A 17,787-nucleotide genomic window follows, 5' to 3' on the forward strand; every position below is an offset into this window, starting at 1 on the left:
AATTCTGATCAGCAGAGTGCGCAATCATTTCGAGGCATTTGAATCTTGATGGTTGAATCGGCAACAGTGATCACGATTCATTCTTGGCAATTAACCCTTGCAGTTCGGATCGGCAGAGTGCGCAATCATTCCGAGGCATTTGAATCTTGATGGTTGAATCGGCAACAGTGTGTGCAATTCATTCTTGGCAATTAACCCTTGCAGTTCAGATCGGCAGAGCGCACGATCATTCCAGGTACTTGAGTCTTGATGCGCAGTCTGGCAATAAGGTGCGCAATAATTTCTGGGCAATTGAATCTTGAAACTTAGATCAAACAGAGTGTGATCTTTCTGGACAAAACAAGTTTAGTCAGTTTGCCTATTCTACAGTATCATTCATGAATCCTATAGCAGTTAATTCTTTGGGAAAGAACATACTCATTGACTCTTGTTGTGATGTAATTGCTATTCTAAGGATTAACTTGAGAGAGTTCAATGTTCAGAGCATATGAGTATAAAAAGGTCACGTTACTGAAAAGTTTTTGATCTCTAATGTTATTAGAGCATAAAGAATTAAAACAAAGTTCCTGAAGATTAATGTGAATGACCTTGCTATTGTATTTTTAACTCTTGCTTCCACAGGTCTCTTTCTCCGCTGTTCCCAACCTAAAGCCCACCCCCCGCTTGGCCATTCTTTAACTCTGTGCTATGATAGCTAGTAGAGTTTGGAGCTGCCAAGAGGTGGACATATTGGGAACAGGCACAAACCTGAGGATCCGGTCTCGCTGACACTTTGGCAGTACTGCAGGTGATGTGGAGGTCTATTCTCTTGTTCACTTAAAAACAACCAAGCAAGAAAAACAGGTAGTTAGTGAAACCTGACATTGTTGCAGTTGAAATAGTACAGGAAAATATAATCATAGGCCCTCATTACGAGGCTGGTGGTCATGAGACAGTCAGCCTCGCCGTGGTGGTCCTACCGCTGTGGAACCAGCGGTAAGGACCGCCACATTATGAGTTGTGAGGCGTGGCAGACGCCAACCCTCCACAACTCCGCATGGCCTTTTGGTGCAGTCACACCACTGCGGCCGGCGGGGAGCACCTCCAATCTGGCGGCATGCCCCAGCCTGCCGTCTGGTATAGGAGGCTGCAAACCACCAAGCTTTCCGTTGCGGTCACCCCACCATGAAAAACCCTGGTGGTCACGCACCCAGTGACAGGAATCTTCATTCCTTGCACCAGCGCACACATACACACATGTCTGCACACATTCACACATCCCCCCACCCGTCCACATACTCACACATACACCCCCACATGCAGGAATGCATACATATACACACCAATTCAGCATATGCATACCTGCACTCAGACACACCCACTCAATCACATTCATCAACACAGACACCCCCATTCACACTCACATACACTCACGCATTCAGCACCCCCTTCCGCAAACCTGCACACACGTACCAAAACACTTGCGGCCACCACCAATGCAGCAGGACTCCGCCAAGCCATATTACAGCTTGTAATATGGTGAGTGGAGTCCTGCTAGCGTGGCGGTGCTGGCGAGGGACCCACCTCTGCAGCGCCGACCGCCAGAACGACTCCTGGCTGCTTTCCCCCTCAATGATGGCCGAAAGCAGCCAGCACTCACAATATGGCGGTCTGCTGACTGCCGGCGCTGGCGTTCGTCTGGCGGGTTGGGCTTTGGAGGTCAGGGAAATTGAATGCCAAAGTCCAAATGAGGGCCTTAGTGTGGTTGGTTACTTATGTAATAAATACCAATTTCATCAAACAGTGTAAAGGCAAACCATACCACCACACCATTAAAAAAATTAATTTCAAATCAGAGAGCACAACAGGCAGATCTAGCTCTTTGCTTTATCTCCATCTGTTTTAAAGAAGACACCTGGGATAGTCAGAGAGAGGTGCATGGGTAAGTGGAATAATTCTTTAAATACCCTATGGCAACAAGGTGATCCAGGGGAATTGGAATAATTATTAACAAAATTAATTATGCAGTTGATTTGTCTGTAGTGCTCTGCAGGCGGTGTGTCCTAGAGGAAATGGAATTACACCTACAGAAACCAAATGATGTAGTGCCACAGTGCATCTTTGGTGGATGGTTTGATGGATGAATGGATGGATGTGCAAAATTAAAATAAATATAAAAAATGTAAAATAAAGAAGAAATTAAAACAATAACATTTTTAAATAAAAATAAAAAAGTAAATAAAGTAAAAAATAAACAAAAATTAAAAACGAAAATATACATTTTAAAATAAAAATATATTGAAAATGTAAGAATCAAAAATATGAAATAAAACATTAAAATAGAAAATCAAAAATTAAAATAGAAAAAAAATAAAAACTTAAAAAACTATTGCTAAATAATTAACGATGTTTGTATGTAAGCCTATGTAAAAACTACACCGGCTGCAGGCACAAAATGGCTGCCAGTCAGCAATATGAGAAAACAACAACAACAAGGAGCAAGGAGGCATGGCAAACAAAGGACACTTGCAAGCCTGTGGCAAGGGACACTGGCAGAATGGACAATATTGCTGCTAGCCAGCCACATGGTCAAACAACAACTGTAAACAAGGAGGCATGGAAAACAAAGAACACATGCAAGTCTGTAGACAAAAGATAGCCCTTGGCCACACTGCATGGAGAACAAAGAGAAATGGTGGACAATGGCAAACACACACACATACACGTACACACACACTGACCATAAGGAGGCATGGTGGTGGTAACACTGAAGAAAAGTAACCAACATTAATTCAGCAATGCAAAACATTAGAAAATTAACTGAACTATAAAACTTTCACAACAGACATGCTCCTATACCATCAAATATCACCCCACAACATATCCACTTTTTGCAAAAAAAATGAAATGCAAACAATAGTCAACATTTTTATTTAATCCAGTGCTATCCCTGCCCTAAATACAGTTTTGAAAAGATATACCACAGAAGCATTTATTTCGAACACTGATGACTAGTAGTGCTTGCTCCTAGTGGCTAGATGGCCATTTAGAAATCTAGGCCATAGAGTAAAACCATATCACAAATGTTACAAATATTTGGAAAAGGGCAGGTACTGATCTGTGTAAAACCTTTCCTTTACAAAAGATGAAAAATCAATGAAATGCAAAATAAATACCTAGGCCCATACTTAAACTCCAGACTACCCACCACTATACATTTGTAAAATCAAATTAAAGAACAAATAAATATTGGTGCATGCCCAAGCAAACAAACAACACCCTTATTCAATAGTTTTGGAACTTACTTGTGTGCTTTCACAAAAACAAAGTCCTTAAATCCAAAGGTATATCCAGGAGACAAAGAGAGTGATCCTTCCACCTCAAAATCCAAGTGAAAAGTGACCAGGAGATGGAGAAAGCCCTGGGAGGAGCCTACTGGACAGGAACACGAAGTTGGAGTCCCTAACACACTTTCTTGCTGTTTGAAAAAAAAAGGCTTCTCAATCTGAAAAACAAATTGCATAGTCTATTGGAGAAGAAAGTCTAGTCAAAAATCTCTTTTTGACTGCATCTAGTGGCATCTGGAGGGGAAAATCTACTCCAGAAATGAGTTTGTGCTCACCAGTGGCACTGTTGTGACCGCCGGCGTGGCAGGAAGCAGTGCGAGAGAATGCAAAGTTTCACGCGCGCTGGCTAGTGGCCCAAGAGTATCATGGCACTCACAAGAGAGCACCCTAACCCAATATGGCGAGTGTAAACAAACTCCACTCCACACCATGCCAGAGTTAGAAATGCAGAAACTCTGCACTAGTCCGCATAGCGTGAAGTGCCTGTATTCCGCAAACTCCACCAGCAGAGCAGAGGTATGAGCCCAGGACTAGTTTTTTCCTTTTTTATGTGTGCTGGATTCTGCAGCCTCCAGGAAAATGCCTCCAGGGATTGTCCTGCCAACAATGCAGACACCATTGCGCCATAGTACAAGGATACCTGCACTGGCGCTAGACACCAAATTGTGCTGTGGCACAGGCTGAAAGGACAGGAATGCACCATATCTCATAAATATGGTGCATTCCTGCAATTGTCTTTCAATTGTCAGAGGGCAGCGCTGCAAAAAGACTTAAGGTGCTGTCCTATGCCAATTCTTTGTAAATATGCCCTCAGATATAAATCTGCTGCATTAACATTGCATCACATAATGGAACACAGCATAATAAAGCATATCATAATAGAATATGTATTGTGAATGTGTAAGTTCAAAGTCTGGCAAGGTAAACAAAACAAAAATGCAACCATAGCTAAACATTCTGGATGGCACAAATACTTTAGCTCTGCCTAAGAAGTCATGGATTTGAAGCATTTGTAGTTATCAAAATAAATACACAAAACATAAGAATAAAATGAATAAAAACAAGAAAACATCAAATTCTTTTCACATTCTGTACATCACGTGAAAGAAAAAGTAATTTGTGGGTTGTTTCGATCCTAGAAGAATGCTTAGCTCACTTGCTAAGGGGCAATGTATGTCATTTTTGCTTACAGAGGCTAACAAGTATAGATTTTTTTTATTTTGTCCACATTCACCTCAGGCACATATCCCATATTTCCTGGTTGCGCCCTCTGTTGTGGGGTGGCCTTGCCTTGCCCAAAAGGGTACTTGATTTTCTTCAAACATACACTGGTATCTTACCAGCAGTACAAGGCAAGAAACAAGCAGGTGTAATCATTGGCTTTGTAATTCTATTTGAAAGAGGGAGACAGGTTCAGAGGAGCTGAGGTTTGTGGATTTACCACTTGGTTTGTTCTTACCCACTTTATCAGGGGCTCCTACATCCTTTGCTTTTCGGTCGATGATACTAAAGAATCTAGCTTTGAAGTATACTTTTGTAACCCACTTACTACAGATCTCCCTTTGTGCCAACCATAGCATGTAGAACACTAACTCATTCTTATCTTTCCACACTGGGTTATCAGCTCTACCAAAAAAAGCAAGGCAGGGGCTTACTTTCACAATGACTCCCAAATGCTCTCCAGTATCTCACCCACATTTTCCCAAAACGGCTGCATCTTTGGGCATTCCACAAACATGTGTCTGTCATCTGCCTTTTCCTGATCACATTTAAGACATTTTGCTGTGCTCCCTCTTCCTATCTTTGATATTCTGAGCCTTGTCCAGTATGTTCTGTGGAGGGAAAATATATTGTTTCACCTTAAAAAGCAAGCTTCACTGTTAAAAAGAGTATGCATGGATACGTGCCATAAATTGTTTAACTTTGTCCTCAGCAGATTTTCTCCCCATAGCTCCTCCAGCAAGTGAAAGTCCCCATCTGCTATCTTTACCAGGGACCAATACCACACAGATATTTCCTTTTTTCTTGGCGTCTACTGATCCAGCAACTCTTCAAATATATTTGAGTATCCAAACAAATTGCTAATTTTGCAGAGCCAATTTATTGCTTGTAAATACTTGAACCTCAATAGCATATCTCTACTCCACTCTGGCGCACCCGTAGAGTCCCATATGAGTACCGCACTGCTGTGATATGGCAGACTAATGGACCTTCTAATCTGCACCCACAAGACAGCCATAGATTGTAAGACCTTTAGCCTTACCTTTTTGTAATATTTAGGGTCCCCCACATTATACAAGAAGTAGGTCCTTCTCCCTTTTACATCATTGAATATGACTTTCTGAAGCTTACCCATTTCTGAGTCATCAGGCTCATTAAAAAGCATTCTGCAGTTTTTTGTACGGAAAGCCCAGTTATAAAGTTGCATGTCTGGAAGTGTCCAGTCCTCCTTATATGCAACTTTCTCCAAGAAATCCTTGTTCCCTTGTCGGCCCATATGAAATATCAATGAGACTCTGTAATTTCTCTAACCACTGCTTTTTAAAAAGTAATGGACTTGTATTAAAGAGGAAGGTGAACTTAGGTAAGAAGATTGATTCTATCATAAATGGTCCATAGAAGTTGTGCCAAGCCCTGCATCTATTAGCGTGCCTCCACCATGACTTTAGAGAAATTTACCTCAGGTATCTTACTCGGGTCTAGTGTATTTCTCAGGCCCAAATATTTTATCTCTTTCCTGCCCTAGACAGCAATCATTGCCACATTCCAAGCCATTATCTCAGTTTTAGAAACATTTACTGAGTAACAAGACACTTTTCCAAACTCTGTTGTCAGTCGCTCAATAGTTGGAATGGCGGCCTGTAGATTAGAAGTAAATCAAGAGGTCATCTGCATATAGAGCAAGATTTTAGACCGGGCATTACAAATGAAAGGCACAATTGCCAGCTTTTGCCTAACCTTACATCTCAAAGATTCAATATATAAATTGAAAAACTAGCGGAGATAGTGGACAAACTTGTCTTCTTCTTGTACCTCTAGTTATCAGGAAAGGCAAGGTCAGATTACCGTTTATTACTATTCTGCCTCTGGGAGTTTTACATAAATTGTATAGCTCTACACAATTTTCCCCCAAACTACATTGCTTTACAACTCTTTGCAGATAATCCCAGCGTACCTTATCCAAGGCTTTGGCAGTATCTAGAGTTTATACTGCTAATGGAGTCTTAAAAGTTGTAGCCATATTGATTGCGCCGATCAGGGAAAGTGATAATTCATGGAGGAATCTAGCCCTTATGAAGCCTCTTTGATCTCCATGAGAAGGGTTCCTATTACTTGATTCGACTGCCCAGCGAGTACCTTAGCAAGGACTTTATAATCATTATTTAATTAAATAGGACTAAACAAATCACAAAATGCCGGGTTCTTCCCAGTCTTAAGGATTAAGGTGCCAGTGGCTTCATTCTAGGTTGGTGTAAGAGCATTCCCTTTCTCAAATATCCCCTCAAATAGATTTTTCATTATTGGTAATATTATGTCCTCCAATATGCTGTACTGGAAGCCCATCTATGCCTGCTATCTTCCCTTTCTTACTAGCTCTTATTGCCACTCTAACTTCACATTGCATGATATCAGAATTTAGGTCCCCTTTTTCGTCCACGTTAAGTTTACCTAGTAGTCCAAGGCTAGCCAATTCATTGATCAGGTCCTTCGTTGTTACTGTATCTTCTGTACATAGATCGCTAAAAAAAATGATAAAGGCCTTTTCAATGTCCTCTTTGCTGCTTGGAACAGTAGACACACACTCTTTAATATCCCTGATTGTATGTCTGACTTAATCTGTTTTGATTGTCCAGGCCATCAACCTCCCACAATTCTCTCCATACTCCAAATGGGCTGCCTTCCAGGCCTCCCACATTTTCTTTTCTTTACTTTGCCCTCTAAAATAAAGTTAAGCTTCTCCCTCAGTTCTAGACACCTTCCTTTCATCTAATACTAATTTCTCACTCCTCTGTGCAAGATATACTAAACTAAAAAAACTAGAGTCAATTGAAAATAACTCTAGATGCAACAACCTGAGAGTTCTCAAAGTACCCAAGGGGGCAGATGGGGAGGGGCTCAAGGCTTACATTGTTAATCTTATAAAGTGGGGATATATATTAGAGGGTACCCCTCAAGAGATTGCAGCAGATATATAAAGGATTCATCGAGATCGTTTCAGGATGCTCCCTTTTAACACCAATAAAAATAAGCCACGTAAGATCTTAGTGAACTTTCCTATGTACTCTTTAAAAGACTGAATGCTATCTGAAGGTCTGAAAATCAAGCCCTTGAAAGTGAATGGGCTGTACTCAGGGTGATGCAAAATAACAAGATTTACAATTTGAGAACCCATAAGGAAGCGGACGACTTGCTGGAAACCATCAAGGCAGCTAGGTCTGAATAAGAGTAAAGTAGGCAAACTGTGCAGTCACATTGCTATCTTCCTTTCTCTTTAACCCCTACGGTGCCTTGGACGAGGCTTACAGTGCGCCGATGTCATCAAATATTGCCGAGGGATGCGCTGGAAGCCATTTGCTTCCAGCGCGTCGAGGGAGCAGGACTGCAGGTGAGTCCTTCCCTCTTTGGGGGTGGGGGAAAACAGACACGGGGGGAAGGAAAGGGTTTTTTCTTTCCCCCCGTGCCTGTTTTCAGTGGATTCCTGCTCCAGGATCGCGGGCGTGGCCCTCGATCCTGGAGCAGGAATTCCCACTAGGCACCAAGGATTACCTTTTTTAGGTAGTTTTGGGGGGCGAACCCTGGGGCAAGGGTCGCTCCCATTGGGGGGCATTTTTTTCCTTTTTCGTCCCCCCCTGGGGGCAGATCGGCCAATTTTTCGGCCGATCTGCCCCCAGGGTGGGCCGAAAAACCACTAGACACCAGGGATGTAATTATTTTGTATATATTTTGGGAGCGACCCCTTGGGCAAGGGTCACTCCCATTGGGGGCATTTTCCTTTTTTGGACCCCCCCTGGGGGCAGATCGGCCAATTTTTTGGACGATCTGTCCCCGGGGGGGGGGGGGGGGGGCGAAAACCACTAGACACCAGGGAAATGATTTTCTTTGTTTTAGGGCAGCAACCCCTTAGGCAAGGGTCACTGCCCCAGGGGCGATCATTTTTTTATATGTTTCGCCCCCCCCGGGGCTATATAGGCCATGTTTTTGGCCGATTTGGCCCCCGGGGGGGGGCGAAACCCACTAGGCGCCAGGGATTGTGAGGTGTGTGTGTGTTTTGTGTGTTTGGGGGCAAGGGTCGCCCCCCCCAAAGGAGGGAAATTTCGTATTGGCTATTTTTGTAGGCCCATCTTCCCCCAAGGAGGGCAGAAACCACCAATACGGCAGGGATTATTTTTTTGGGGTTCCCCTTTTTTTGTTTAGGGCTGGGGGTGCCCCCTGTTTGCCCCGTTTGGCAAGGGTCGCCCCCTAAAATGGGCACAGAGCTGTTGGTCATTTCTGCCCTCCTTGGGGGCAGATCGGCCAATTTTTTTACACCCATCTGCACCCAAGGGGGGCAGAATCCACTTAGGGACCAGGGATCCTGTGTGTGTGTGTGTGTGTGTATTTTGTGTGGGGGAGCGGCAGCACCTTTGGCAAGGGTCGCCGCCCCAAAGGGGACACGTTAGTGATGGCCATTTCTGCCCACCTTGGAGGCAGATCAGCCTATTTTTTTGTTTTTTTAGGCCCATCTGCCTCCTAGTGGGGCAGGATCCACTTAGGCACCAGGGACAATTTCTAAGTTCTTGGTGGTGGGGTGTTTGTCAACTGGCAAAGTATTTGTATTTGTGAATATAACAGTTTATTTCTTCTTTTTGTTCTCGTTCAAAGCTTTTGCTTACTTTGCTGTGGATCCTTGCGGTTTTGGCAGTAGTTGTCCTGCGGTTTGCATAGTTGCATGTTTTAGGTAAGTGAAAGCAATTTACTCCAAAGGAGTATTGTTGACATGCATGAATGACATGTTTGTAGGTGGTGTACTAAATGCAGTATTGTGTGTGAAATTGTCCTTAGATTTGAGCACAATGTTATTTGTGTTGTCATATGTCTAATTTGTTTTTTTCTTTTTTCTTTTTAGTGGGATATCATTGGTGATTGCTGTGTCTGTGCAGAGTAGTTGCTGGTGAGTAGCTTTTTCAGGCAAGTGAGTGGTATAGTTTTTTATTACATAACTCTTTGTGATAAAGCTACACTTTGTTTATTACTTATTTTAGTGCTAGTTGTTGTTGGCAATCCATTTGTTGTTAGTGAGAATCATGGCTAGCCGCAGAGCGACCGCTCAGCAGGTTGTTGGCATGCTCTTTGAGTCGTCTTCAGACCATGATTACGAGACTGACTCTGCATCTGAGGCAGAGGAGGAAGTGAGAATTCTGGTAGTGAATTTTCTGTCCGAGAGTATTTTTCTGATGAGGAAGCTACTCTCAGTGCAGATGAAGGGCCTGTTGTAGAGGAGGACATTGATGTGCCAAGAGTGCAGCAGCCTGGGGCTGAAGGGTTTCCCATTAGAAGACCTGACACCTGGATTGCCCCAAACATGGAGCAGCCACAGTTACCTGCATTTACTGGTCTCCCAGGGTGTAGAGTCAATACGGAAAACTTTTTGCCTGTCCATTTCTTTCACTTGTTTATGGACGATGTATTTTTGGAAGAGATTGTGGAGCAGACTAATTTGTATGCAGAGCAATATTTGTGGGACAACGCTGCCAGACTTAAGCCTCAGTCTAGAGCTACTCAGTGGGTGCCCACATATCTGGAAGAGATGAAAAAGTTTTTAGGTTTGACTTTTTTGATGGGGTTGATCAGGAAGCGGTCACTGGCTTCTTATTGGTCCACTAGTCGCTTGATGGCAACAGCTATATTTCCTGCAACTATGACACGTAATCGCTATTTGCTTCTTCTTCGTATGCTGCATTTTGTAGATAATGCTTTAGCCTTGCCACGAGATCACCCTGATTGTGACCGTCTTTTTAAGATTAGGCCTGTCCTTGATCATTTTGTAGATCGGTTTTCAGAGGTCTATGTTCCAGGCAAAGAGATAAGTGAGGACGAGTCTTTGGTCCTTTTTAAGGGGCGTTTAGTTTTTAAGCAGTACATTCCTTGTAAGAGGGCACGGAATGGGATTAAATTGTATATGCTGTCAGAAAGAAGTACAGGATAGGTGTATAATTTCCAGGTCTACATTGGTAGGGATTCCAGTATTGACCCTCCTGGTTGTCCGGCCACTTTTGGAGTTTTGTGAAATTGTGTGGGAACTTGGTAGACGACTGTTTAACAAAGGTCACCATTTATACGCCTTGTGGAATAATGAGCTGCTAGCTCCGAAATTTTCAGACAGGAGGGATGTGTACATGCTATCTACCATCCATGATGAGAGTACTTCCCCTGTGACTGTTTGGGGTCAGGCTACGGAAGTGCGCAAACCTGCGTGCATTTTGGACTACAATAGGCACGTGAGTGGTGTTGATAGAGTAGATCAGAAGTTTGAACCTTACACTGCTCTTCGTAAGTCTTACGTGTGGTATAAAAAGTTGGCCCTATATTTATTTCATTTGCCAACTTTTAATGCTTTTATTGTGTTCAAGGATTGTTCACCTGAGTCAAGGATGACATTTGTTAAATTTCAGGAGTCAGTGATAGAGAGCCTTATTGTGGTGGAACGGCAACAGTTCCTAGAGTAGAAGTGGTGGGGGATGTGGCTAGATTGAAAGATCGCCACTTTCCAGATCACATTCCTCCCACTCCCAAAAAAGACTTGCCCACAAAGAAATGTAGAGTATGTGCCCGGAGATCAATCCGGAGGGAGAGCCGGATGTACTGCCCTGAATGCCCTTCAAAGCCTGGGCTGTGTGTGCCCGGCTGTTTTAGAAGTTACCACACAAGGAAAAACTTTTGGGAAATACCGTGAGCGTAAACTGCCTATTTTATATTTTCATATGTTCGGTTTCACGGTTGGCATTACTGCCATGTATTTAGTTAGAGGTTTTGTGTTTGTAGTTTTGTACTTATTTTATAATTAGTTAGTGGTTTCTTTGTTGTTAATAAACAAACAAAAAAATGGATGGCGGTGTGCGTGGGGTGGCATTTGGCTGGTGGTATGGGTGGGGTGGCACTTGGCTGGCGCTGTGCTTGGGGTGGCGTTTGGCTGGCGGTGTGCTTGGAGTGGCGCTTGGCTGGCGGTATGGGTGGGGTGGCGCTTGGCTGGCGGTATGGGTGGGGTGGCGCTTGGCTGGCAGTGTGCTTGGAGTGGCGCTTGGCTGGCGGTATGCTTGGGGTGGCGATTGGCTGGCGGTATGAGTGGGGTGGCGCTTGGCTGGCGGTATGGGTGGGGCGGCACTTGGCTTGCGGTATGGGTGGGGTGGCGCTTGGCTGGCGGTGTGCTTGGGGTGGCGCTTGGTAGCGGTGCCAGCCAAACGCCAGTCCACACACTCATCAGCTGGTGTGATTGCTGTATCAGGCATGTGGGCGTATGAAAGTGATGGGCCCTTGACTGGCGCTGTCTGTCGATGCGAGTGTTGTAATGTGCTGGGCCCGTGGCTGGCGGCGTGAATGGTCTTGTGCATGTCATGTATGAAAGGTGTGTGAATGGACTGTAAAGCGGTTGGTGCCTTGCCGTGGCTTTACAGCTCACGAGCTGGGAGTCATTGGTTCAGTTTTTTGGCCTTTCAGTTATTACCAGCGCATTTAACTTTTGTGAAATCTCTAGTTGATAAAATTTGATCTACTGAACCATCACTCACCCTCGTGCCAAATCCAACCAGTATGTGTGGTACAAATGACAAAACCTGCTCCGCTGTAATCAACCATCGCAGCACACTTGAGACACGCTAGGTGTCTCAGGTGGGACCCCGATGATGAAGCATGCCACCATCTTTGTTGGTGGGTAAGGGGTCTTTTTCACATAACCTAAGTGCGTTTCTTTTCACAATTTTAGTGTTTGGCACATCACAGGCATATGTGGACACATCAAAATGATATATTACAAAACTATGGGGGTCATTCTGACCCCCGCGGGCGGCGGGTGCCGCCCGCCTGGAGGGAGCCGCCATATGGCCGCTCCGCGGTCGAAAGACCGCGGAGGCCATTCTGGCTTTCCCGCTGGGCTGGCGGGCGACCGCCAGAAGGCCACCCGCCAGCCCAGCGGGAAACCCCTCCCCACGAGGAAGCCGGCTCCGAATGGAGCCAGCGGAGTGGGTATGTGCGACGGGTGCAGTGGCACCCGTCGCGTATTTCAGTGTCTGCAAAGCAGACACTGAAATACATAGTGGGGCCCCGTTACGGGGGCCCCTGCAGTGCCCATGCCATTGGCATGGGCACTGCGGGGGCCCCCAGGGGCCCCACAACACCCAATACCGCCATCCTGTTCCTGGCGGGTGACCCGCCAGGAACAGGATGGCGGTATGGGGTGTCAGAATCCCCATGGTGGCGCAGCAAGCTGCGCCGCCATGGAGGATTCTGCAGGACAGCGGAAAACCGGCGGGAGACCGCCGGTTTTCCTGTTCTGACCGCGGCTGAACCGCCGCGGTCAGAATGTCCTGAGGGGCACCGCCAGCCTGTTGGCGGTGCTCCCGCCGACCCTGGCCCCGGCGGTCCGTGACCGCCGGGGTCAGAATGACCCCCTATCTGTGTTTAGGGGGGAGGGGGCACCTATGTTTTTGGTCCTGGGTGCAGCCTTCATCTAGGGAAACCTACCAAACTCAGACATTTTTTAAAACTAGACACCCCAAGGAGTCCAGGGAGGTGTGGCTTGCGTGGATCCCCCAACATTTTCTTACCCAGAATCCTCTGCAAACCCCAAAATGTGCTTAAAAAAGCATATTTTCCTGACTTTCGTTTGTATGATCACCGCTCCAGGACAAACTTCCTGCTCCCCAGCGTTCCCCTCAGTCTCCCAAGTAAAATGACACCTCACTTGTGTGGGTCCCCAAAGCAGAGTCAGCCTAAAGATGTATAAAAGAAGAATATGTCCTTATAAACTTGCTGTGTTACCCCCTCTATCTCTACAAGTTTTTGGCCTTATTCTGTTGCAGGCACCTGGCCCACCCACACAAGTGAGGTTTTATTTTTATCAGGAGACTTGGGGTAACGCTGGGTGGAAGGAAATTTGTGGCTTCTCTCAGATTCCAGAACTTTCTGTCACCGAAATGTGAGGAAAATTTGTGTTTTTAGCCAAATTTTGAGGTTTGCAAAGGATTCTGGGTAACAGAACCTGGTCAGAGCCCCAAAAGTTACCCCATCTTGGATTTCCCTAGGTCTCTAGTTTTCATAAATGCACAGGTTTGGTAGGTTTCCCTAGGTGCCGGCCGAGCTAGAGGCCAAAATCTACAGGTAGGCACTTTGCAAAAAACACCTCTGTTTTCTGTCAAAAAATGGGATGTGTCCACGTTGTGTTTTGGGGCATTTCCTGTCGCGGGCGCTAGGCCTACCCACACAAGTGAGGTGTCATTTTTATCGGGAGACTTGGGGGAACGCTGGGTGGGAGGAAACTTGTGGCTCCTCTCAGATTCCAGAACTTTCTGTCACCGAAATGTGAGGAAAATGTGTTTTTTTAGCCACATTTTGAGGTTTGCAAAGGATTCTGGGTAACAGAACCTGGTCAGAGCCCCACAAGTGACCCCATCTTGGATTCCCCTAGGTCGCTAGTTTTCAAAAATGCACAGGTTTGGTAGGTTTCCATAGGTGCCGGCTGAGCTAGAGGCCAAAATCTACAGGTAGGCACTTTGCAAAAAACAACTCTGTTTTCTGTCAAAAAATGGGATGTGTCCACGTTGTGTTTTGGGGCATTTCCTGTCGCGGGCGCTAGGCCTACCCACACAAATGAGGTATCATTTTTATCGGGAGACTTGGGGGAACGCTGGGTGGGAGGAAATTTGTGGCTCCTCTCAGATTCCGGAACTTTCTGTCACCGAAATGTGAGGAAAATGTGTTTTTTTAGCCAACTTTTGAGGTTTGCAAAGGATTCTGGGTAACAGAACCTGGTCAGAGCCCCAAAAGTCACCCCATCTTGGATTCCCCTAGGTCTTTAGTTTTAAAAAATGCAGAGGTTTGGTAGGTTTCCCTAGGTGCCGGCTGAGCTAGAGGCCAAAATCTACAAGTAGGCACTTTGCAAAAAACACCTCTGTTTTCTGTAAAAAAATGGGATGTGTCCACATTGTGTTTTGGGGCATTTCTTGTCGCGGGCGCTAGGCCTACCCACACAAGTGAGGTATCATTTTTATCTGGAGACTTGGGGGAACATATAATAGCAAAACAAGTGTTATTGCCCCTTGTCTTTCTGTACATTTTTTCCTTCCAAATATAAGAGAGTGGGTAAAAAAGACATCTATTTGAGAAATGCCCTGTAATTCACATGCTAGTATGGGCACCCTGGAATTCAGAGATGTGCAAATAACCACTGCTCCTCAACACCTTATCTTGTGCCCATTTTGGAAATACAAAGGTTTTCTTGATAGCTATTTTTCACTCTTTATATTTCAGCAAATCAATTGCTGTATACCCGGTATAGAATGAAAACCCACTGCAGGGTGCAGCTCATTTATTGGCTCTGGGTACCTAGGGTTCTTGATGAACCGACAAGCCCTATATATCCCTGCAACCAGAAGGGTCCAGCAGACGTAACGGTATATTGCTTTAAAAAATCTGACATTGCAGTAAACAGTTACAGAATAAAACGTAGAGAAAAATTGCTGTGTTTTTCACCTCAATTTCAATATTTTGTTTTCAGTTGTTATGTTCTGTAGGAAACCCTTGTAGGATCTACACAAATTACCCCTTGCTGAATTCAGAATTTTGTCTCCTTTTCGGAAATGTTTAGGTTTCTGGGATCCAGCATTGGTTTCACGCCCATTTTTGTCACTGACTAGAAGGAGGCTGAAAGCACAAAAAATCATAACAATGGGGTATGTCCCGGTAAAATGCCAAAATTGTATTGCTAAATTGTTTTTTTTTATTCAAGTCTGCCTGTTCCTGAAAGCTTGGAAGCTGGTGATTTTAGCACCGCAAACCCTTTGTTGATGCCATTTTCAGGGAAAAAAACACAAGCCTTCTTCTGCAGCCCCTTTTTCCCACTTTTTGAAAAAAACAAAATTGTCACTGTATTTTGGCTAATTTCTTGGCCTCGTTCTGGGGAACCCACAAAGTCTGGGTACCTCTAGAATCTGTAGGATGTTGGAAAAAAAGGACGCAAATTTGGCTTGGCTAGCTTATGTGGACAAAATGTTATGAGGGCCTAAGCGCGAACTGCCCCAAATAGCCAAAAAAAGGCCTGGCACAGGAGGGGGAAAAGGCCTGGCAGCGAAGGGGTTAAGATTTAGGCTATTTTGGTTTTTCCTTTACCCTTTTTTTCTTGTTGTTTATTTCTGTTCACATTTAGAATCAGGGTACTTTTTCTTCTTGTCCTACAGATGAACCCGGCTTTCTATAAAAATAAAAATAAAATCCCTCACCCAGATTCATAGTATTCCCTTGCGTGTTCCAGGAGGGGTGCTCACATAAGGGCTTTGATAGTTCACAAGGAAGTCAGGGAGGGTTCTTCTTGGGTGGAAACGTTCAAAGTTAGGTGGGTAGGGGAGCACTTAGGGAGGGGAGCATTTGGGGAAAAAAATCCTCAAACATGGTACCAGTATGATACACGTAATTTGTTGGAATGTAGATTATTGGTTAGGGCAGGTAGGTACCTACACTTAGCAATAGGCCACAAACCCCACTAGGTCTCAGTAAATTAATCTTTGCTCAACCCTTGGTAGCTTGGCCTATGAGCAGTTAAGCTTAACTTAGGAGACACGAGTGTAAAACATTTAATATCAACAAAACTGTAAATAGGTAAAACACAATAAAAATCTGACACCAATTTATAAAAATAGGAAATATTTTTATTTTTAAAATGACACCAAAAAATACAAAGATCCAATATAGGGAACAGGAGATATGAAGTTTAAAAGATTAAATATAAAAAAATACTTCCTAGCGCCTAGAAACCAAAATCGCCAACCGGGGACATCTGGTCGCACTTGACAGGGGTAAAGTCAAAATTTGAGGCTGGGCTTGATGAAGCCCTGCTCGGCTACACTGAGGCTCCTCTTCAGGCCAGGATGCAATGCAATGACAGCGGCTTGCTTCAGCATGGGGTCCCGGTCAACTTCTGGAAGTCTCATTGATGGGAAAAATCTCCAGTTCTTTAATGGGACGATCCGGAAAGTCAGGCTGTGTTGCAGTTCGACATCACCAGCTTCACTCTCATCAATAGGTCGGTCACCTTATGGAGCATTTTTCCAAAGTTGCTCCAAACTTATCCAAATTTCTGGATCTTCTTCCAGCAGCACTTTTTGGGTCCTCGCAGTGTTCACAAACTTGCTCCCAGGTTCCAGAAGCTCTTAGTTGCTCTTTGGAAGTTGGGACTATATTTACCAGAATGCCTAAATGGCCACTGATCACTGGTCAGCTGGGCTATTCTTGTACCACTTGATGCACAGAACTCTGGTTAGCTTCTAGGTACCTGTAGCTTACAGGGAGTCCACTCCTGGAGTCGCAGAAGCAAGGCAAAGTCCTATTCTTGATGAAGTCCAAAGTATGCAGCTGGTGCAGTCCTTCTGAGTTCAGGGTCTAGGTGGAAGCGGGGGGGTCCAGCAGGGTAGTCCTTCTTCTTCCAGTATCTTTTTTCAACAGAGATTTGAATTATGGGGAGCTCTGCCATATTTATCCTTGCTCCTGAGGGTGGTGCAAGGGGTGCTCCTGTCCAATGGGGTACAGGCCAACATCCTCTGGGGTAACCACTTTCTTTGAAGTGTGGTCCAAATCAGTCCCAGAAAGCATCATTCTTTAAAAATCCAATATGGAGGAAATCTCTCCTTGAAGGTTACATATGGCTGAGCCCACCTACTCCTCCAGCCCCTTTCCTAATCTAATCAGTGGGGCTCCTAGCTATCTGGGGATGCAGGAAATGGGGGAGGTCCAGTTTCTGCCCAAGGTGGTTTTCCCTCCGTTGAAGACCAGTTTGGCTACTCTTCCCCCTTCCAGCTCTGCCATCTGCTGTAGCAGTTCTCTGCTCCCCAGATGCTTCCTTCATGTCAGCCCAGGCCACTTCACACCTCATTAAGGCAGCCTGGCTTAGGCTGCCAGAGGCTGACCATTCAGGAATGGGCACTGCAGGGCTGAATTTTGACAACTTTCAGGAAGAGTTCTAAAACTCTTTCCCTGTGCTACTTATATTAAATTCAACATTGGCTAGTCGTTGGGTGTATTACAATATTTTCCTTGCCAAATGTGCTATATGTAGCTCATCCCCATTGTAAATAAGAAGTTATCATTATAAAATAAAGCCTCCATTGTTAGCCTTTGGCCATCTCCATTGAAAATAAGACTTAATCATTTTAAAATAAAGTCTCCAATGTTAGCCTATGAGGCCCAATATGTACAATGGGGAAAAACACATTTGACT

At 44.7% G+C, this 17,787-nt stretch overlaps 1 protein-coding gene across 1 annotated transcript in view; it reads right to left on the reverse strand.

The window, feature by feature from the left end:
- Positions 1–6,068: 6,068 nt before the first annotated feature.
- Positions 6,069–17,787, reverse strand: part of DNTT (DNA nucleotidylexotransferase) — a 1,044,127-nt gene continuing 1,032,408 nt past the window's right edge. The window contains exon 13 of the mRNA XM_069242235.1: positions 6,069–6,185. Coding sequence (XP_069098336.1) covers positions 6,069–6,185 — 117 coding nt within the window. The remainder of the gene's footprint in view (positions 6,186–17,787) is intronic.

Source organism: Pleurodeles waltl, chromosome 6 (assembly GCF_031143425.1).
Source record: "Pleurodeles waltl isolate 20211129_DDA chromosome 6, aPleWal1.hap1.20221129, whole genome shotgun sequence".
Taxonomy (NCBI): domain Eukaryota; kingdom Metazoa; phylum Chordata; class Amphibia; order Caudata; family Salamandridae; genus Pleurodeles; species Pleurodeles waltl.